This window comes from Salmo trutta, chromosome 5 (genome assembly GCF_901001165.1).
Source record: "Salmo trutta chromosome 5, fSalTru1.1, whole genome shotgun sequence".
NCBI classification, from domain to species: domain Eukaryota; kingdom Metazoa; phylum Chordata; class Actinopteri; order Salmoniformes; family Salmonidae; genus Salmo; species Salmo trutta.
This window is the reverse complement of record NC_042961.1, coordinates 22,728,721-22,752,914: the sequence shown is the minus strand read 5'-3', so window position 1 is coordinate 22,752,914 and position 24,194 is coordinate 22,728,721. Positions and strand designations below refer to the sequence as shown.

The window sequence follows — 24,194 nt, the reverse complement described above, 5'->3', positions numbered from 1 at the left end:
TCGTCGGTGATCAAGCCTACCACTGTCGTGTCGTCAGCAAACATGATGATGGTTTTGGAGTCGTGCGTGGCCACACAGTTGGAGATGAACAGGGAGTACAGTAGGGGACCAATCACACACCTCTGAGGGGCCCCCGTGTTGAGGGTCAGCGTAGCAGATGTGTTGTTACCTACCCTCACCACCTGGGGGAGGCCCGTCAGAAAGTCCAGGATCTAGTTACAATGGGAGGGGACTATGGTGTTGAACGCTAACAGCATTTTTACATAGGTATTTCTCTTGTCCAGGTGGGAGAGAGCAGTGTGCAGTGCAATAGAGACTGCATTGTCTGTGGATATGTTGGGGCGGTATGCAAATTGGAGTGGGTCCAGGGTGTCTGGATGATGGTGTTGATTTGTGCCATGGGCACCCTTTCAAAGCATTTCATGGTTCCAGATGTGAGTGCTACGGGACAATAGGTTACCTTTGAGTTCTTAGGAACAGGGACAATGGTGGTCTGCTTGAAACATGTTGGGATTACAGACTGGGACAAGGAAATGTTGAAAATGTCCATGAAGCTGGTCTGCGTATGCTCTGAGAACATGCCCTGGTATTCCGTCTAGCCCAGTGGCCTTGCGAGTGTTATCGTGTTTAGAAGTCTTACATCGGCCACGGAGAGCGAGATCACACATTCGTCCGGAACAGCAGGGGCTCTCATGCCTGGCTCAGTGTTGTTTGCCTCGAAGACATTTGGCTCATCTGTGAGGTTTGCGTCACTGGGCAACTCACGGCTAGGTTTCCCTTTCTAATCCGTAATAGTCTGCAAACCCTGTCACATCTGACGAGCGTCGGAGCCGGTGTATTATGATTCTGTCTTTGTCCTATATTGACCTTTTCCATGTTTGATGGCTCGTCGGAGGTTGTAGCAGGCTTTCTTGTTAGTGTCCATATCATATGAATGATATTATACTGTATATTGATATGAGTAATAAACGTAATTTACTCAAAGAATCAATAATACAACGCAATAATCTAGCCCACAATAACGGACCATATTACATACAAACAATCACTCACAAACAAACATGGGGGAACAGAGGGTTAAATAATGAACAAGTCATTGGGGGAATGAAACCAGGTGTGTAAGACAAAGACAAAACGAATGGAAAATAAAAAGTGGATCGGCGATGGCTAGAAGGCCGGTGACGTCGACCGCTGAACAAGGAGAGGGACCGACTTTGGCGGAAGTCGTGACAGTTTTAATGACTCCAACCTAAGTAAGTGTATGTAAACTTCCGACTTCAACTGTACAAAAAGTCAGGTCCATAAATATTTGGACATTGATCAAGTTATTATTATTTTAGCTGTCTACCAGAGCATATTGGAATTAAATAATGAATATGAGCTGAAAGTGTAGACTTTCATCTTTAATTTGAGGGCATTTACATCCAAATCAGGTGAACAGTGTAGGAATTACAGCAATTTCTATATGTGGTCCCCCCCTTTTAAGGTACCAAAAGTAATTGGACAATTGGCTGCTCAGCTGTTCCATGGCCAGGTGTGTGTTATTCCCTCGTTAGTTAATTTACAAGTAAGCAGATAAAATGTCTAGAGTTGATTTCAAGTGTGGCATTTGCATTCGTTATCTGTTGCTATTAACCCTCAATGTGAAGTCCAAAGAGCTGTCACTGCCAGTGAAGCAAGCCATCATTAGGCTGAAAAATCTAAAGAAACCCATCAGAGAGATAGCAAAAACATTAGGTGTGGCCAAATCAACTATTTGGTACATTCTTAAACAGAAAGAACGCACTGGTGAGCTCAGGAACACCAAAAGACCCGGAAGACAACCAAATATTAAAACTCACAATTTAATTGATGATTATGTTAGTTTGTCCAATTACTTTTGAGCCCCTAAAATGGGGGGGGCGGTTGTAATTCCTACACGGTTCATACAATAATATTGACAAAACCCTAAAATTAAAGATGAAATTCTACACTTCAAGCACATCTTGATTGTTTCCTTTCAAATCCATTGTGGTGGTGTACAGAGCCAAAATGATGCAATTGTGTCACTGTTCAAAAACTTATGGACCTGACTGTATACAGTATATTTATATTCCGGACTCTGGTCTGGAAGCGAAATTCCTGCAATTCTATCCATTTTGCCATTGGGTTTTGTACTGTGTGTTTAAATAATGTATTCTCGCTCATTCTATTATTTATACTACTGTACATTGCCTTTTAGTTACACTGTTTATACACACCGCATATTTATTTATATACTGGATTCTTGACATAGCTCACTCTAATATATCTACTGCAGTAATATCATACTTAGTACTTGTGTAAATTCCGGTGTATATACGTATACGTATAGATTGCATTTATATTACTGTTACAGTGCTATTTTTGTTAATTGGATTTGTTCCGACATTCCAAGATTTGTTGTTACAAAAAAAATGACTAATAAAAATATATGTATTATTTGTGTACTTGCTGGACATTTTACTGCATTGTTAGGAGCTAGTGACATAAGCATTTCTCTGCACCTGCTATAACATCTGCTAAACTGTATACACAACAGATAAACTTTGACTTGATTTTGATTTGATTAGAGTACAGTACAGTATAATTTAATACAGTACAGTGCAGTTTTGTTCAGTAGAGTAGAGTACATGAGAGTAAAGGAGGGTAAAATACAGTACATTATACTGTACTATAAACAAATATATATTTTCACAGGAATTAGCCACACAAAAAAAACACAAAACTGACAAAATCTGCTGAAATACTTTTTGTACATATTTGCACGAATTGAATGTGAGGTTGTGTTGCTGTGGATGTTGAAATCATGGCCCATCCAGACCTGACCCAATCTGAACCAAACATAAACGCGCATGATTCAGATTTCAACGCCGGGACCCCACCAAAAAGAGATGTCCGGACAGGACCAGGCGTCGGTCCGTGCTTAGTGGGAATGCCCGTGTCCTGCTCAACCTGGGACAGGGTGCGTTAAATAGAGCCACTGCAAGGATTCTCTGTGAGCCCAGAACTGTGAGAGCATCTATGAGCTTTAATCCTGTGCAGTAGTTACAGCTCCATTGCCCTCCATTGCCGTCATTACTCTTTCAATCACCATCGTCTTCTGCTCCTCTTATGCGCATACAGATACAGTGAGGAATCCGGGGCTGTTACGGCGCTTCAACTGAACAACCGCCGTCTTGCGTGCTTGTTAAAAGGTTACATGTTTAATGTACACGAAATCTCATGTGCCTTTCAATCTTCAAAATTGGTCAGGGTGCTATTTTGTTTTTGGAATCTTTTTAATACTTTTATTCCAAAAAAACATAAATAGCCTACATTTTCAACATCGGCACAACATTGTATTTTGATACCCATGTCGTGAACTAATTGATTTATGTTAAATATTTAATGTAGCCTAACATTTTTGGGGCGAATAAGGCGGTGAGAGAACCAAGTGTGTAGGCCTATCTCCATGTGTTCTTCTAAAAAATATGTTTTTAGGTTAACAGGAAATCTCATCTCCTGAGGGGAAAGATGCGCTGTCTCTGTGTATGTGTTTGTGTGGACCATGTTAATTCCTTAGTGATGTGGACACCGAGGAACTTGAAGCGATCGACCCGCTCCACTATACAGCCTCATCGATACACTGATTCTGTTGGTTGTCCTCTTCTGTCACAGAATTTCCCCACATTCAATATTTATTTTTGACTCTATAAAGCAACAATGTTGAACTGTGTGTTAGTGGTAAGTGTAGCGACATAGCAACAGTAGCTTGTGTCAAAGATGTCTGCTAGAAAACATTTTAAGTGAATTCGCAAAGTCTACCTTTTGGAATGTAATTTAATCCATAGAAGTTAGTTATATCAGTGTACGCTATAGTTAGTACCTTATTGCATCAGCGTCTGTCTTTTTTTTAAAACCCATTTAAATGGTACATCAAGTGAATGAAGGTATACGAACAAATCAAAGAAAGACAGAATTTCAAAAAAATATTTGATTTATTTGACTGTTTTCATGATATTGCTGTTATTACAGTGTTCTTATTATCGCTGTCATTACAGTGAAATTGACCTCTGAATGACATTCAGTATCAACACAACTAAAGTGCTTAATTTCGCCCATTGATAACGATGATCTGTGAATTTTAGTTGATGTTTTATACAAAATGCTGGCGGTGGGACTTACACTCTAACCATCAACATTCAAAAATATGAAATAAGATGTAAGGTTTGTGATTTTCAGTAATTGTTTTCAGAGAAATTTACATTTTGCTTTTTCGTCTAACATGTTCCTGCAGGAGAAGAGAGTATGTGTATTTCTGGTGGTCCTCTCTCTTCTTGAAATATTATTTCAATACCACAAAAATGTTAACAAAAGTATAGAAAGGAATAAAACATTAAATAGTATCTTATTTAAAACCCGACAAGGTTATAAAACATATGTTCAAATACAAGTATTAAGAAATAAGACAAGTACACTGTACACTCCTAAATTGATGGGACCGTTGCACATCTTTGGAAAATAACCCACTAGGCACACACTTGTTGAATCAACGTTGTTTCCACGTCTTTCAGTGAAATTACGTTGAACCAAGGTGGAATAGACGTTGCCTTGACGTCTGTGCCCAGTGGGAATTGTCTTCGAGGTGAGCATCATTTCCACGCAAATGTCCGAGCTCACTGTCTGCAACGGGGATTGACGTCTATTTAGCTCTCATCGTCTGAATCACTGTTGGGAATGAGATCCCTTTGCGGCGACAATGATTTCAAAGTGCTCTTGTTGTTGCTGTCCTGCTTGGAGGTGCTGGATAGGTCTATTGCCATGTCCTCACTGTCGTCTACAGCACTAGCGCGGTTGGGCCAGGACATGTCGCTGTCTTTCTCTTTAGTTTCCTCCGAGTGGGTAGACTCTGGCGTACCTGGCGATTTCTTTACTATCTCCATGGACTTCTTGTGCATTCCTGCGTAAAGTGATACAAATGAAAAACAATTCGTCTCAGCGTACACCGTAGCCTATAGCAAAATACATCCAGATAAGTGGAGGTTAGCCCTATTGGTAAACGAAAATGTAACATTTAGGCCTACTTCCTCGTTATTATGTCTATGTTATGTTTATGTTTACTTCATGAAATATGTAGGCTACATCTAGGCCTATATCAAACATTGTACAGATACAAAACACATCTCAGCTATGTATTCAATGGATTAAATACATATTTGAGTCTTATATTATTAATAAAGCAAACAACCTGCTGGCTCACCTAGAAGCCAGGGAGCACAGGAGCCCATCATCCCGCTCTTGGCGGAGTTGATGATTGATTCTGGCAGAGGGATGGAGTGGCGGACCATGGCACCGTAGAGCCCATACTCTGCCATCACACTGCTGCGTCCCCAGCACTTCTCACGTTTCCTCCACTTGGCCCGACGATTCTGGAACCATACCTGAAAAATAGGCACAAAATATTAGATCTTTGGAAAATTTTCCGGATTAAACCATCAATATGGCCATTGTAGGCCTACATGTCCGTTTTAGCTTTGTAGTAGCCTACATGTTTATATAGGCTTACCTGTATTCTGTCCTCAGGCAATTCTGTCTTCATTGCTAACATTTCCCTGGCATATACGTCTGGGTAATGTGCTTCATGGAATGCCTTTTCGAGCTCCTCCAGTTGATGCGATGTGAACACGGTTCTGTAAAAAAATGTTTTTTAATTGAAGCATTGATAAAGTAGGCTTCCCCAAAGGCATTCATTGTACTAGTTTAATATAATAGTCTACTCAATGTCTCTTTTATTGCTCTGGAGCAATACAACTGTCATCATGTGTACCAACCTGTGCCTCCTTTTCTTTCTCTTCTGTGAGTTCCCTGAGTTTTTCGAATCGTTTCGATCACCAGAGAGACATTCATCATCTAAAAAGAAAAAGGAAAACATATATTAGAGACAAAAGAATCTATCCAAAATCAAACGAATAAATGTTCAATGAAAATTGTGCTGAAAAAAAAGTAGACATTGAGAGCTTATACATGCTATATAGACTAATTGAATATAATTATATGTTTCGAAAATGAAATGTTGGAATGTTATCCAAAATAACAGCTCCCATATTAGTCTCGCGCTAAATCAACCTTGAACGCAATCAAATTTGAAATAAATTGAGCTACATGAAGAAGTGGCTATTTCAGCACCCCCTGAGAATAAATGCAAAGTGGACCGCTTCCCTAAAGCACTAACTTTATAAAGTCAACGATTTGAAGTGAGCTGTACCAGAGTAGGGGTCTCTTTGTTGCTCCAAGTTCTGCATGAAATGACTCTCGGTCCTGGACTGAAGGAGGGGTATGTGACTCGGTAGGAAGCAGGGGGCTCCCGCAGGTTGCTGAGCCGCTAAACTGCACAGAAACCCTAGACCAAGAGGCAAGGATCCTCCAGCGAAAGGGAATCCCATCCCAGTGCTCTGAATATCCCCGTTTCCTCCTACTCCATGAGGTCCGGATGGGCGAGGCTGGAGATCCGTTTCAAGACCCAGTAGGTCCGTGATGGCAAAGCCTTTAGACCTAAACCCAGATCCATGAAGTCGTGATTTATCGATCCCAAATGATGGAGCCAGCATTTTGACTTTGGGCTTTTCATCCGAGCCATCATCTCTTCCTGTCATGGTTGTCATTGTAAAGCGCTACTTTCTCTTTCTCCTGTAGCTCGGGGTGATGAGGCGGGAGATGACAAACGGCAGGACAATTTATCCCTGTGTCATATCCAGGGATAACCTCCGGTGACCAATCAGAGCAAAAGGCACCCGTCAAAACGAAAGGAGGCGTTTCCCTTTTTCAATCCCAAAGGATTAATTGCCACCAATTTCCCATCAAATCCGATAAAGATTTTCTCCTCTGTCCCCTCTATCCGAATTGGTCCTAAGTGTTTTTCTCTGATGGCAAATGTCACTTATGTAGCCAGGTCTGCAGGCCAAACAATAATGAATGCTTTACAACTTTCAAAATACTATTTTGAAGGAATACAGGCCATGTGACATTTTGCAATTATCAACCAAAACTGAAATTGAGTTTTTTAGCAATCAAACGTTTATTACTTGTATCTCAATCTGCTGTTGTTGGGCTATGACCATTGTTCAGTGATGCTTCAATGTCATTGTTGTATTATTTGTAAATGAACAAACATATTATATCCCAACGAAAATCTTTGTTTGCCCGTGTAGTGAAAATTAGAGAATAGCTTGTTGATTTGGGACTAGCCTATTTAGCGTGACAGCCTATAGCCAAACTGGAAATAGGTTTAAAACGCAAAAAGATTAACATTTGAAAATAAGTTTAAATCATTGGTTTATTATAATCGCTCTGGGATTTAATAAATTGCATGTTAAATTCATTTTGGCAAAGAATATTATGTAATAGGCTATAGCAAACTAATGATGCAACCTGCAGAATAAAGAACATTTAAATAGCCATTTAAATAGCCTGGAAACGTAGCCTGGCGATGTAAGTTGTCAATGCATAATCACGATACTTTTTTTAATGTTTCCCACGATATAGATATTTTTTTCTACATTTCTTTTCACTACAAAGTTTATTTATTTTTTAGGCTAGGCCTATGGCTGCCTGAAAAATAATAACAAAGAAAGTCCATCATATGCATGCGCATCACATCTTGCATTCAAATGGCTTTTACAAACGACAGTTTACCACACCTGATTCAATATTTACAACTGATTTCGTCTCTTTCCACTCTAGCCTATTAGACACTCCTGAAAAATAAAAAGGAAAGGCATTAATTCCATATTCAAGAAAGGTCAAAATCTCCCTGACAATATGTTATCTGGATTAACAAAGCATATTTTTCATTTGGGTAATTGGTCTTTGAACTATAGGGTCATTTGTCTCAGAATTTAAAAGAAAATGGTTCCGCAAAGTTGAAAATCCAACACAAGGTATGTAGACCAACGTTTTTTTTCTGTTTCATGTTTTTGTTGTTGTTGAAGAAATAGGGAATTATTTACGAAAAGTACAAGTGTGTCTATTGGTCCGCAACTGTACTTGTCCCTTGCAGTATAGCCTAAAATATTTTGCTCTCAGGGTCTTTATTGATGTAGCCCATAAATTGTCAGAAATGTATGTGTGTGGTTGCCCTGTTGCCAGCAGCAAACGAGGCGCTGATCTTAATAGTATTTCATATTCATCATGATGACGTGGATGACACATGTCCCTCTAAATACACTTTCACTAGACCACAGCAAACTAACGTGGAGAAAATCTCCCGGTGTAATTAGAGTTCGTAATCCGACCCTTCACCAAATTTCCTGTTTGAACAGATATTAGGATAAACCCGTAATTGATTTGACGTAGACGCAGAATCAGCTTTATTTTGTAGGCTAGATAAAGTTAATAACGAGATCTCGGGAGAAAATGAAGCTCCTTGTGTAAAAGTAAATCTGGACATTAAAACCAAATGATGGTAATCCCAAGGGATTGAGCGGAGGGGGTGTGTTTCCTCCTGCAGGTACTTTGTAAAAAAAAACGGAGCGGCAGCGGATGCCACTTTTCATGGACCTTTATTCGTGACCTCTTAAGATCCCGACGCTTCTGCGCATGTGCGGGATTCTCTACATGTGCATCTGCTCTACTCCTAGGGGCGATACCGACGAAGGAAACTGACGCCATACAAACGCCATTCCTACACACTTTTCAGTCGTTTGTATTCAGATTTACCTTATGGAAGCGCACAGTGTGGTTCCTTTGCATACACTGAATACATGTAATTCAACCACAGAAAACACCCACTGGCCCCCCTACCTATTTGATCAGGGAGTTTTTGTTCAATTCGTTTTACTGTTAATTTCTCTCAAGCAACCCCTTTAAAATGGTGTACCTTTCATTTGAATTTGATCGGCCAACGAACGGCACAATACTTGAACGTAGACTATAGAGAATACGTTCTGAATATACAAAGATAGCCATGAAAACATGTTCATATTTGTCTCTGTTTCAGAACCACTCCGCCACACGTGGTCTAAGGCACTGCATGTCAGTGCAATAAGTATCACTGTAATCACTGGTTCGAATCCAGGATGCATCACATCCAGCTGTGATTGGGAGTCCCGTAGGGCGGCGCACAATTGGCCCAGAGTCGTTCAGGGTTTGGCCGGGGTAGGCCGTCATTGTAAATAATAATTTGTTCTTAACTGACTTGCCTAGTTAAATAAAAAAAATAAAAAAGATTTTAGCCATTATTTATGTTTAGGGAATAATCGTAAATCCTAATAGAGCCTTTACTCACAATCGGGAAAAAGTGGTTTGATTCATACTGAAAGTTGCCACGTTCTGTTCATCAATGGTAAAGTTGGAAGTAGTGTAGACTACAATATAATTATAATATGGAGAATAGTATATAATAGTATGATATAATAAAAATATACCCTTATTGCCCATACTGGTCGTGGAACTGTGCTAGTCAAATTCAAAGTAACGGTTTGAGCAACCACATGGATGTGACAGCGTTTACAGAGTAAATACATAAAGGTAACTAAATCAAATTATATAGTCTTAATGGAATGCAATGAATGTAGGGAAAGGAATGAACACTAAATTGGCAGTTAAATACATGCGGTTATTACTTGGGGTCGTTTTCCTGCCAAATGACTCGTTCACATTCATCTCCAGCAATCATCAGGTAAAATAGATATAAAACAATTGTCATAACCTATATCTACAATCCCCTTATCCAAACGGATTACTCAGTTACCTAACTCTTATCAATAGCTCTAAGCAATTTATAAATACCATTGCATGGAGAATGCTGTTATTTCTATAGGAAAAAAGACATCAGATGCTTTTTTCCACTTGGAACCGGCCGGTTCGCTCGACCTCATTCGTGGTTTCCTGTTATGTAAAGGCGGTGGAAATATTAGGGAATTAAATCAAGGTTAAAATATGCCATATCTGTAGACACACCTCCACCACACCTCCATTTATTTGATCTCCACCCCCAAACGCATACATTGCTGGCACTGGCCCTGCTTAAATTCAAGGTCAGAATACTCAGAGAGAAAAGTGCATGATAAGGGAATAACGAGAACAGGTTACTCTGGCAAATGGTGCTCGTTTAATACAGTTAGATCATCCTCGTCTGCCCAGTGACTTTTACATTTAAAGAGGTGGTATGGCACCGGTCTCTGATATACAAATAAATGAGAGAAATCTTCTTAACCAAATGCATTAAATTAGTTTAATCTATCACTTGAATACAGAGCCATGTGAAATATGCTTTTACTACACATATCCATCAAAGAGCACGTGGTGTGTTTTTCACACGGGTTTAGATCGACATGGTCGTAAATAGCTAATCGTTTCTGGGAAATCGTGGGATTCTAACATGATAGGCTCAGTTATTGGACATAATAAGTGGACCATCCTAACATTGAACCTTCCGAATTTAAAATGATATAAAATAGTAAAAGATTATTCAGGATAATCCACAGTTAACATCAGATAAGTGTTTTCAATGTCAATTATAAGAGGTAAGTAACATGAATTATCCCTCATCCCTTAAAATCAAATATAAATAGAATAAATCATCACCATTACCATCATTAATCTCCTCAACGAATCAATGCATTAGACTAGAGGTCATGCAGTAACAATTATTAGGCTTACTGCATTGACAATAACAAAGACTCTATACAGGCCCGTTTAGCCAGACTCATACACCAGCACCAGCATTAGTAGGCTACCAGGCGTGGTATTCCATTTGTTTCAGCCGTTTCTAAACCCATACAGCAGGATATTTAATGGGTTAATGTGCGGGTCTATTGAGGAAAATTAGATAAACACAACATCCTCTCTAATTTGATGGAAATAATTCCCTTCAAATAGGCAGAAAAAAACACCCCCTTTTACTCTTAAAAAAGTGCTTGCAGTGAATTGAGTGGAGGGAGGAAAAAACATTATTTTAAGGGCCAGATTACAAGGCTGGGTTTCATGGTGTCATCAGATGGGATTATCTGGGATACTGGATGAAACGAAATGTTAAATAATTTGTAAAAATTAATAATAATCATAGTAAATGTTTCTCTGCTCATTATTTCCCAGATAATATTTCCAGGCGATTCTCCACCACCAAGATTATTAATCTCTTAAAGAGCACATAAAAAAATCGCTTTTCGCTCTAATTTTCTCTGGCTAACCCTGGAACATTTGACTAATAGATGGGTCACGTGACCTACATCTGAATAGGATCCAGCCACTAGGGAATCCGAGCACCAATGGTTCAGTATGCATTTAGTTGAGAAAGTCTGTGAGAGCACTCTGAAGTGTTGACAAGGGTCATTTTAATGCCCCATCCATGCCCCAACCAAATGCTCACTAAGCATGGAAAATAAGAAAAAAAAATACTTTTAATCTCAAGTGATTTTATGGTTGATGTGATTTATTTTATTTGTGGCTTAATGATTTATACCCATTGATTCTTGAAGTATATAACCTCTGGATGCCTCATGCTCTTAATTCAGCTGTTGTACCTCATCAGATCCCAAAATATAAGCTTGTTTGACTCCAATGTTTGTACGCAATGTAAACATAAACAAACAGTGTATAGCCTCAAAACATGGTCAAAACTATCATTTTATATCCTGCATGGTCAGTCATTGCACCCATAGCTCTGTTAATGAATTTGAGAATTGCTACATTTATCTAGCCCCATCCACTTTGTTATTGTTTAAACTGCAAATTGCCACTTTAATAAAGTTGGGCAACCCGCAAACGACCTGCCTACAGCGTAAGATCATACGTCTAATATAATATACAATAGTATGTAAAATCATATTATGTGTGATATATAACAGTAAGATCAATGTATAATGTTCTTGAGGCCTATTTTTTCATTGGTAGGCCTATGTGAAGTTTAAAGATGGCTGCACATTTTAAAAGGAAACCCTTCAATTTCTCTATTCTAGGTAATACTCTAAAATGAATGATGCAATTTGAAAACGGAGACATTCCATAACACAAATGATGTCATTTCGCAAAAAAAGGCCAGATTGGACAAAAAAAAAAAACTATTGTTCAGAATAACTATTACCACACTGAGCCGTGCTGAGCCGTAAGCTACTTCACTGGCCTGGTTACACATTAAATCTGGTTACACATTTGAGCACTAGTTGCTCGTACTGTACTGGAAAGGACAATCTAAAAAGAAAATATCCAAGCCAGCACAATACGGTTCAGGTCAGCATCATAGTTTGAAAATGATATGCGGATGTTCTCACATGAGGTCATCAGATAGGAGCCATGATTCCTCAGAGTTAAACTCTTGATCACGAACAGTCTTCTTCCTTACCGACCCATGGTATTCTACACCAGGCATACTGGGCAGATGGATAAATCCTCTCTGGGGTGGGGCATGGATGGATGGGGTGTGACTGCATGGTGCATACTTGATGAACATGTGTTGTACAAGCAGATGGACTGGACTGAGTCCAGATGTTTCAGACTCTCTATTAACGTTCTTCAGGATTCGTAATTACCAAGAACATGAGACACCACTGTCATAACATAGCAATGGAGAGAGCTACTTATTACCTCATCAGCCAATGTGAGGGACCTCCTGCTGTTCTCTTCCTGATCTCATTGTCTCTGCATCAGGACAGTCTCTTATGCCACCTCTGTTCTCTTACCGATCTCGTTGTCTCTGCATCAGGACAGTCTCTTATGCCACTGCTGTTCTCTTACCAATCTCGTTGTCTCTGCATCAGGACAGTCTCTTATGCCACTGCTGTTCTCTTACCAATCTCATTGTCTCTGCATCAGGACAGTCTCTTATGCCACTGCTGTTCTCTTACCAATCTCATTGTCTCTGCATCAGGACAGTCTCTTATGCCACTGCTGTTCTCTTCCTGATCTTGTTATCTCTGCTCCAGGACAGTCTCTTATAACAGTCTTTTTAAGCCTTGAGACAATTGAGACATGGATTGTGCATGCCTGTCATTCAGAGGGTGAATGGGCAAGAAACAAAATGTAAGTGCCTGTGAATGGGGTATGGAAGTAGGTGCCAGGCCCACCAGTTTGTGTCAAGAACTACAATGCTGCTGGGTTTTTCCACGCTCAACAGTTGCCAATGTATATCAAGAATGGTCCAACATCTAAAGGACATCCAGCCAACATGACACAACTGTGGGAAACATTGGAGTCAACATGGGGGGGGTATTCAGTATTCAGAAACTTTGCTAGGAGAAAGGCACACACCTGTCTATATAAGGTCCCATAGTTGACACTGCATGTCAGAGCAAATACCAAGCCATGAGGTCGAAGGAATTGTCCGTAGAGCTCCGAGATGGGATTGTGTCGAGGCACAGATCTGGCGAAGGGTACTAACACATTTCTGCAGCATTGAAGGTCCCCAAGAACACAGTGCCCGCCATCATTCTTAAATGGAAGAAGTTTCGAACCACCAACAGCTTCTTAGAGCTGGCTGCCCGGGCCAAACTGAGCAATCGGGGGAGAAGGGCCTTGGTCACGGAGGTGACCAAGAACCCAATGTTCACTCTGACAGAGCTCCAGAGTTCCTCTGTGGAGATGGAATAACCTTCCAGAAGGACAGCCATCTCTGCAGCACTCCACCAATCAGGCCTTTATGGTAGAGTGGCCAGACAGAAGCCACTCCTCGGTAAAAGGCACATGACAGCCTGCTTGGAGTTTGCCAGAAGGCACCTAAAGACTCTCAGACAATGAGAAACAAAATTCTCTGGTCTGATGCAACCAAGATTGAACTCTTTGGCCTGAATGCCAAGCGTCACGTCTGGAGGAAACCTGGCACCATCCCTACGGTGAAGCATGGTTGTGACAGCATCATGCTGTGGAGGTGTTTTTCAGCGGCAGGGACCGGGAGACTAGTCAGGATCGAGGCAAAGATGAACGGAGCAAAGTACAGAGAGATCCTTGATGAAAACCTGCTCCAGAGGGCTCAGGACCTCAGACTGGGGGCGAAGGTTCACCTTCCAATAGGACAACGACCCTAAGCACACAGCCAAGACAACGCAGGAGTGGCTTTGGGACAAGTCTCCGAATGTCCTTGATCGAACAACTCTGGAGATACCTGAAAATAGCTGTGCTGCAAGACTCCCCATCCAACCTGACAGAGCTACTCCCCAAATACAGGTGTGCCAATCTTGTAGTCCCTGAGACTACACTTCCAGCAATTTTTATCTCCCGGAAACTTGGCCACTAAGAATCTGGACATGATAAGAGCAGGATCTTAAGGCAAAGCAGATGTTATAGTTGTGCCAACCTCACTTAAAGCACACTGGGTTGCACATAACACACATATGCATACATGCATGCATGCAAGCGCGCACACACACACACACACACACACACACACACACACACACACACACACACACACACACACACACACACACACACACACACACATACACACACACACACACCCACACTCCCCATCCCCTTACTGTGCACATTAATCGCGTGCAAAATGAATTGTTTAATCCATTTTTTATTCATTTCCATTCAAGTACAGTATAATCTTCTGTAAAATCATAATGAAACAATGATTAATCTACAATGATTGCTAAGCTTGTGCAGATTTACAAAGGGTATACAAAGTGTCAACATAGGTTTTGATTGTATGATAATAACAATTGTGCTTAACAGTGTTAAGGTTTAGTGCTCATCCAATATCTACTAAAGTGTGTGTGTGTGTGTGTGTGTGTGTGTGTGTGTGTGTGTGTGTGTGTGTGTGTGTGTGTGTGTGTGTGTGTGTGTGTGCGTGTGCGCATGTGCGGCCAGGCGTTTGGCATGGGGTGAACTCGTATAAGCCGCTGCTCACTTGAGCAAACTATGTCATATTTAATTTATTTCCAACATGGATTATAATTATATCAAGAAGAGGATGCATTGATTTGGGGGGATGAATAATATGTTCAGATTAAGGTTTTTAGATTCTTAGCCCTTCAGAGCTTTTATCCTGATCCAGATTTCTGCTGGTTTATTTCATTGTTATCGTCCTTTCATATCTTAACATTCTAAGGGTTTCTCGGTTTTTGGTTTTGTAATTAATTGCATGTGTTCTGTAAGCACAGCAACGTTTAATTCCATTGGATGGCTTGATGATGGATTGAAAAGGGGGCCGTGCGTGCATCTGTTAAAACCAGCTCCTGTCTGTAATCATCACCAATAACAGGTGGCCATCCTCAAAAGGTCACAGCGTGTGTTGCCACATTACTCTATTTCTTTTTCTGTTTTGTACTTTTTACCCCTTTTTTCCCCAGCTGGTAGATACAGTCTTGTCCCATCACTCCAACTCCCGTACGGACTAGGGACAGGCGAAGGTCGAGAGCCACGCGTCCTCTGAAACACGGCCCTCCCAAGCCACACTGCTTCTGGACACATGCTGGCGACCGAAGTCAGCTTGCAGGCACACGGCCCGTCACAAGGAGTCGCTGGAGCGCGATGGGACAAGGGAATCCTGGCCGGCCCAACCCTCCCCTAACCCGGACCAATTGTGCACCGCCTCATGCGTCTCCCGGTCACGGCCAGCTGTGACACAGCCTGGGATCGAACCCGGGGGTGTGGTGCCGCCTCAAGCTCTGCAATGCAGTGCCTTAGACCTCTGCGCCACTCAGGAGGCCCCACACATAACTTTATTTCTGTTCTCTTCTTGATCTGGTTGTCTCTGCATCAGGACAGTCTCTTAGGCCACTGCTGTTCTCTTCCTGAACTCATTGTCTCTGCATCAGGACAGTCTCTTAGGCCACTGCTGTTCTCTTCCTGAACTCATTGTCTCTGCATCAGGACAGTCTCTTAGGCCACTGCTGTTCTCTTCCTGAACTCATTGTCTCTGCATCAGGACAGTCTCTTATGCCACTGCTGTTCTCTTCCTGATCTCGTTGTCTCTGCACCAGGACAGTATCTTGATATATGGCCAATATACCGCGGCTAAGGGCTGTGTCCAGTCACTCTGTGTTGAGTTGTGCATATGAACAGCCTTTAGCCGTGGTGTATTGCCCATATACCATACCCCCTTGCTCAATTAACCTTTTTTTATTTTTTAAATCAGGTACTCATACTGAGACCAATGTCCCTGTTACAGATGAGCCCTGAATTACAGAAATTACAGAAATACACATATCAGAATACAAATGCAACATGCATGCAGAAAGTAAACATGGTCATAGAAACAAACATATTCATCAGCAATAAGGTCTCAATCAGCTTTCTGAATTACGCTAGAGGCACCAAAACATCAAACATTAAGATGTTATGAAATAATATAACAGGCCTTTGGTCCGCGATACTTTATGCTAGAAACAAAATGTAAAATACCCGGGAAAGACCTGACTCCAATGCATATGGGGATGTCATTGTTTCACTTCTTTGACAGTCAGAGGCTGAGCTACAACCTTCTATAGCCGAGGAGACAAAAACATAGAGCTGGGATTTAATCTAATTCTGTCTTGATCAATTGATTAAGCTATTCACTTTCTGTACAATAGAATATGTTTAAACCCAAACAGCTTTTAGGGAAACACTTGTGACCTCGTTGGGTTAAGCCATGGAAGAAGAGTAGCCATCATTAAAGCTGCATTGGTAGGCCTAATACAGTGCATTCGGAAATTATTCAGACCCCTTGACTTTTTCCACATTTTGTTACATTGCAGCCTTATTCTAAAATGGATTTAAAAAACAAATCCTCATCAATCTTCACACAATATCCCATAATGACAAAGCAAAAACCTCAAATGTATAAAATAAAAAATAAAAAGTATTCATACCCTTTACTCTGTACTTTCTTACAGCACCTTTGGCAGCGATGAAAGTCTTCTTGGGTATGATGCTACAAGCTTGGCACACCTGTATTTGGGGAGTTTCTCCCGTGCTTCTCTACAGATTCTCTCAAGCTCCATCAGGCTGGATGGGGAGCGTTGCTACTCAGCTATTTTCAGGTCTCTCCAGAGATGTTCGAACGGGTTTAAGTCCGGGCTCTAGTTGGGCCACTCAAGGACATTCAGAGACTTGTCCCGAAGCCACTCCTGCATTGTCTTGGCTGTGTGCTTAGGGTCGTCGTCCTGTTGGAAGGTGAACCTTTTCCCCAGTCTGAGGTCCTGTGCACTCTGGAGCAGGTTTTCATCAAGGATCTCTCTGAACTTTGCTCCGTTCATCTTTCCCTCGATCCTGACTAGTCTCCCGGTCCCTGCCGCTGAAAAACATCCCCACAGCCTGATGCTGCCACCACCATGCTTCACCGTAGGGATGGTGCCAGGTTTACTCCAGATGTGTCGCTTTGCATTCAGGCCAAATAGTTCAATCTTGGTTTCATCAGACCAGAGAATCTTGTTTCTCATGGTCTAAGAGTCCTTTAGGCACCTTCTGGCAAACTCCAAGCGGCTGTCATGTGCCTTTTACTGAGGAGTGACTTCCATCTGGCCACTCTATCATAAAGACCTGATTGGGGGAGTGCTGCAGAGATGATTGTCCTTGTGGAAGGTTCTAGAAGGTTCTTCCATCTCCACAGAGGAACTCTGGAGCTCTGTCAGAGTGACCATAGGGTTTTTGGTTATCTCCGTGACCAAGGCCCTTCTCCCCCGATTGCTCAGTTTGGCCATGCGGCCAGCTCTAGGAAGAGTCTTGGTTGTTCCAAACTTCTTCCATTTAAGGATGATGGAGGCCACTGTGTTCTTTGGGACCTTCAATGCTGCAGAAATATTTTGGTACCCTTCCCCAGATATGTGCCTCGACACAATCCTGTCTCGGAGCTCTACAGACAATTCCTTCAACCTCATGGCTTGGTTTTTGCTCTGACATGCAGTCAGACCTTATATAGATAGGTGTGTACCTTTCCAAACAATTGAATTACCACAGATGGACTCCAAACAAGTTGTAGAAACATCTCAAGGATTATCAATAGAAACAGGATGCACTTGAGCTCAATATTGAGTCTCGCAGCAAAGGGTCTGAATACAAATAAGGTATCCATTTTTTATTTTTAATACATTTGCTAAATAATCTAAAAGCCTGTTTTCGCTTTTTCATTATGGAGTATTGTGTGTAGATTGATGAGGAAAATGTTTTATTTAATCAATTTTAGAATAAAGCTGGGACGTAAAAAAAATGTGGCAAAAGGGAAGGGGTCTGAACACTTTCCGAATGCACTGTATGTCTGGGGTGGAAAGGTAGGGATAACTTTTGAAAGTAAGTACCTTGCTAATGACTTCTCAGATTGAATTATTTGCAAACAGGGACAGTTTCATTGCAAACAAGACACACTGATTTGTTATTGGATAAATATGATATGATGAACACATTGGTCTATCTGTCCATTCTTAGCCAGTCATGTCTGCATTTGTGTGGTATTAAAAAACATTGCATGCAATGTTTATGAAAGGCAACAAGAAAAAAATTGGACAGGCAAATACAATGATAGATTCATCCAATGCTTTTACTATAAATGAGATCTTTCCACCTTTACTTTTGTCCACTGTGGTCTGCGAATCTACAAGCTTCTGGCCATGTTGAAGGGAGAGCCATCCATTTTCATTTCAGAAGTCCAATTTTCTCGATGTAACCCTTATTATAAATAACATTCACTCCCCAAGGGTTAGTAATGATGTTAGTTACAGTGGGAGTTTTTGTAAACAAGCTTAATAAATGAAAACATGTATCAACCTAAGTGACATCAAAGAGGGACAACTAGCTTTCTGGTATAGAATGCAGTAATGAGTACTAAACCTGTCGCCCAAAAAGCGCAGTGCGCTATGATATACTGCATCTAACAGCTTTAATGAAGTGGCACCAGCGTTCATATAGATGATGTCGCTACAGTCTAGGACCGGTTGACTGAATAATCTGCTTTATACTACTTAGCGAGAGGAATGAACTATTTCTATAGAAGAAGCACATTTTTATTCTCAGCTTTTTAACTAACTCATCAATATGCTCATGAAAAGACAACTTTTCATCTATCCAGATGCCCAGATATTTGTAAGCATGGACACAATCAATATGGACACCATCCAAAGTACCATATGCTTAAATCAGAGTTATTTTTATGTGACCTAGAAAACAACATATACTTAGTTTTACCTGCACTCAATAATAAATTCAGGTCAATAAAGTTTTTCTGTAAGAAAATTAAGGGAGACTGTAATTCAGATAGAGCCTGGTCAACTGTGGGGCAATAGCATACATAAGAGTATCATCGGCATACAAGTGCAGGTTACAATTTTTTAAAGTCAAGTCAATATTGTTAATGTAAACAGTAATCAATACAGGACCCAGAATCGACCCCTGTGGGACACCTTATGTCCAGAAAACCTGATTAAACGTCATTATTAGATACACATTGAGTTCTATCTGTCAAGTAATTTTTCAACCAGTAACATGCAGCCTGGTCTAGGCCAATTGAGGAAAGCCTCTGAATTAGCAGTGAGTGATCAACAGTATCAAAGGATTTTGACAGGTCAATGAAGAGGGCAACACAATGTTGCCTTTAATCTATACAGTTAAACACTTCATTTATAACTAGGGATGCAGCAGAGATAGTGCTATGACTGTCACGACTTCCACCGAAGGTGGCTCTTCTCCCTGTTCGGGCGGTGCTCGGTGGTCATCGCCGGCCTACTAGCTGCCACCGATCCCATTTTCCTTTTTCGTTTAGCATTGTCTGGTTTGTCACACCTGTGTCTTGTTGTATCTGATTCGGTGGGTTTATATTTCCCCGCTGCAGGTTAGGCTATGTGTGGGATTGTTACAAATTAGTACGGTAAGGGGTGCGTGCCTACACCACGGGATTTTGTTTCGTTTTGTGCGGTATGTGTTTTACCGTGGACATTTGTGTTCGCTAGTTATCGGAGTTGAGGTTTTTCCTCTGTGTGAACTTAGTTCCAATCCCTGTGGGTGGATGCTACATTTCGTGCGGTTACCCTTTGTGTTTGTGCTGTGCCTTTGGGACCGCCTGTATTAAAACATTTGATTCCCTGGAACCCATCTGCTCTCCTGCTCCTGATTCAACACACACACCCCTCTTGCAAGAGGCTTGTTACAATGACCTGGTTTAAAACCCGACTGAAGTACATGTTGAATACGTTTCATAGATAAGAAAGACCTTAACTGAGAATAAATCAAGGATTCTAATATTAACAAGACAAAAAAGTTTTAAAATAGGGTAAAAGTTATTTAGGTCCCAAGGGTCACCCCCTTTGTGAAGTGGGAGTACAGTTGAAGTCAGAAAGTTTAAACTCACTTTTTCAAAATTACTGACATTTAATCCTAGGAAAAAGTCCCTGTCTTAGGTCAGTTAGTATCACCACTTTATTTTAAGAATGTGAAATGTCAGAATAATAGTAGAGTGAATGATTTATTTCATCTTTAATTTCTTTTATCACATTGCCAGTGGGTCAGAGGTTTACATACACTCAATCAGTATTTGGTAGCATTGCCTTTAAATTGTTTAACTTGGGTCAAATGTTTCAGGTAGCGTTCCACAAGCTACCCACAATAAGTTGGGTGAATTTTGGCCCATTCCTCCTGACAGAGCTGGTGTAACTGAGTCAGGTTTGTAGGCCTCCTTGTTCGCACACACTTTTTCAGTTCTGCCCACAAATTTCCTATAGGATTGAGGTCAGGGCTTTGTGATGGCCTCTCCAATACCTTGACTTTGTTGTCCTTAAGCCATTTTGCCACAACTTTGGAAGTATGCTTGGGGTCATTGTCCATTTGGAAGACCCATTTGCGACCAAGCTTTAACTTCCTGACTGATGTCTTGATATGTTGCTTCAATATACCCACATCATTTTCCTTCCTCATGCAGCCATCTATTTGTGAAGTGCACCAGTCCCTCCTGCAGCAGAGCACCCCCACAACATGATGCTGCCACCCCCGTGCTTCACGGTTGGGATGGTGTTCTTCGGCTTGCAAGCCTCCCCTTTTAACTCCAAACATAACGATGGTCATTATGGCCAAACAATTCTATTTTTGTTTCATCGGACCAGAGGACATTTCTCCAAAAAGTACGATCTTTGTCCCCATGTGCAGTTGCAAACCGTAGTCTGGCTTTTTATTGGCGGTTTTGGAGCAGTGGCTTCTTCCTTGCTGAGCGGCCTTTCAGGTTATGTCGATATAGGACTCGTTTTACTGTGGATATAGACACTTTTGTACCTGTTTCTTCCAACATCTTCACAGAGTCCTTTTCTGTTGTTCTGGGATTGATTTGCACTTTTCGCACAAAAGTACATTAATCTCTAGGAGACAGAACGTGGCTCCTCCTGAGCGGTATGACGGCTGTGTGGTCCCATGGTGTTTATACTTGCGTACTATTGTTTGTACAAATTAATGTGGTACCTTCAGCCGTTTGGAAATTGCTCTCAAGGACGAACGAGACTTGTGGTCTACAATTTTTTTTCTGAGGTCTTGACTGATTTCTTTTGATTTTCCAATGATGTCAAGCAAAGAGGCACTGCGTTTGAAGGTAGGCCTTGAAATACATCCACAGGTACACCTCCATCTGACTCAAATTATGTCAATTAGCCTATCAGAAGCTTCTAAAGCCATGACATCATTTTCGGGAGTTTTCTAAGCTGTTTAAAGGCACAGTCAACTTAGTGTATGTAAACTTCTGACCCACTGGAATTGTAAACCATTTTTGGAAAAATTACTTGTGTCCTAACTGACTTGCCAAAACTATAGTTTGTTAACAAGAAATTTGTGGAGTGTTTGAAAAACACGTTTTAATGATTCCAACCTAAGTGTATGTAAACTTCCGACTTCAACTGTATATGCATGTTTTGGAATATTCCGTATATTTTTTATATTTTTTTCACTCTGTCATTTTCGTCATTATTGTGGAGTCACTACATTGTTGATCCATCCCCACTTTTCTCCCATCACAACCATTGAACTCTGTAACTGTTTTAAAGTCCCCAATGGCCTCATGGTGACATCCTTAAGCAGTTTCCTTCCTGTCATGCAGCTCTGTTCAGAAGGAAGACTGCATCTTTGATGTGTCTGGGTGGTTTAATACATCATGCACAGCATAATTATTCACTTAACCATGCTTAAAGATATATTCAATGTCTGATTTGTTATTGTTACCAAACTGCCCTTCTTTATGAGGCTTTCGAGAAGCTCCCTGGTCTTTGTCTTTGTAGTTGAATCTCTGCTTGAAAGTCAATACTTGACTAAGCAACCTTTTAGAATGTTGTATGTGTGGGAGACAGAGGAAGGAGTAGTCATAAAAAAAATGATGTCAACCCCTATTATTTCACAGTGTGAGTCCATGTAACCTATGTGATCTGTTAAACCAAACTTGACTTCTGAACTAATTTAGGCTTGCCTTAACAAAGAAGATGAATTCGTATTCTACGACTATATTCTAGTTATTAGATTTGTAGAATTTTCTTTTCACGTTGACATTATGGAGTATTTTGTGTAGACCAATTTAAAAAATGACAACTAAATCTATTTCATTCCCACTTTTTAATGCAACGAAAGGTAAAACATTTTCAAGGGGGTGTACACTTTCTATAGGCACTTTAATTCCATTGGATGGCTTGAAAAGGGGGCGGTGCGTGCATCTGTTAAAACCAGCTCCTTTCTGTAATCATCACCAATAAGGGAAGGCCATCCACAAAAGGTCACAGCGTGTGTGATGGTGGCATTAGGCCACATTACATTGTTTCTGTTGTCTTCTTGCTCTCACCGTGACATATACATTTATGTATTTTTATCTATTATAAACAATGCAACCCTCAATGATTGCTTTTTATTTTCCGTTATGATTTTTTTTTGGGGGGGGGGGGGTACAAAAATATAACCGACATGAAGTCAATCACTTTATTAAAGGCTCTTCTTAACTACAAAAAAATTATTAAATGTTCATTTTAACAACAGTTTTATTTCCCATCTCTGAATAACAAACTATAATCTACAGTAAAGGCTATTTATTCGTATTAATGCTAAGACAAATTGTCATACCCTGATCTGTTTCACCTGTCTTTGTGATTGTCTCCACCCCACTCCATTTAATAAAGTAGCGAATTGGGAGCTTGAAGAGTGTGCGGACCTTTCTGTTTTATACTAACAGCAGTACAACCAAAGTATATAGTCTTTCAGCTGGGGGCTGCAAATTGTTAATTAGGAAGGGGTGTCACAGTAAAGCGTTGGGAAGCTGATTGAGAATGGAGACATTGTCCTTTAAGTACCCACCTGGGAACAAGACAGTGAGGCTGATTGATAACATAGTTTACACACTTCAGAACATCAATAAAGGAAAAAAGCAATCAGTTCAGTGCATCTGTAAAAAAAAAAAAAAAAAAAGACAAAAAGCTTCATTTTGTTTGATGGTAAATTTATATTAGAGCATAAGCAAGTGTGATTGGAAACGTTCATCAAATATGTTTTGTGCAATATATATTCAGACTAGCGCCTGTCATCTTATTGTGTGGTATAGTTCAAATAGTTGGAGATAGTGGCTAAGGTGGAAGAAGGCATACAATATCTACAGTATGACAAATTACATTAGATTATCTCCAACCTTGCTAATTACGTTCGTACAGTTAATAAATAAAACACCCATAGAGAATGATTGAAAAACACGAATGGACAATGTTAATTGAAAACAATGACAAGCACTAATGGATTTGAAGAAATAACAACAAAGCAGTACAACAATGTTTACAGCACAATATTTTCACACATGATCATAAAACCCTTTTAATTCAATCAATGAAACAATGAACATACAGTTATTTCCTCACATGAATTCTACTTTGCTACCCTATGACCGTACTGTATATGACTGAAATAATTGAGTCTAAAGGGCATTGTAAGTGATAGCAGTAATTGCAGCCCAATAATTCTCCTCCCAGGCGGTGATAATGCCCGAGGTCACCAACACAACGGATGCTGATCAACAGGCCACGGTGGTTGTTAATTGTTTTGCTGGTCCATTGTTTATCTGAGACAACGGCACAGGAGACAACAGTCTGGCCACTTGTCATCCACCCGCAAATCAACCCACCAGTCGGACTTGGGACTACTGGCCCAGTAATATTTTTTTTTTTAAAAAGCACATTTATGCAAATATCCCAGGATAGATTAACCTAATTCTGTGATGTAAACAACTCCTCGACTGGGATTAAAGTTTTGTCAATTAGACAAGGGTATATAATGACCCCTGG

General features: G+C 40.6%; 1 protein-coding gene across 2 annotated transcripts; it reads right to left on the bottom strand.

Annotated features, from left to right (window-relative positions):
- Window positions 1-3,950: 3,950 nt before the first annotated feature.
- Window positions 3,951-6,725, bottom strand: LOC115193885 (visual system homeobox 1). 2 transcript variants are annotated; one of them, XM_029753012.1, is made up of 5 exons: window positions 6,266-6,725; window positions 5,832-5,910; window positions 5,567-5,690; window positions 5,249-5,441; window positions 3,951-4,960 (listed from the first exon to the last, which is right to left on the bottom strand). In XM_029753012.1, the coding sequence occupies exons 1-5, from the start codon at window positions 6,660-6,662 to the stop codon at window positions 4,707-4,709; spliced, it is 1,047 nt and encodes a 348-aa protein (XP_029608872.1). In that variant the 5' UTR covers window positions 6,663-6,725; the 3' UTR covers window positions 3,951-4,706. The 2 variants fall into 2 exon arrangements, with proteins under 2 accessions (XP_029608872.1, XP_029608873.1); XM_029753013.1 differs by having other exon boundaries at window positions 5,261-5,441.
- Window positions 6,726-24,194: the final 17,469 nt, after the last annotated feature.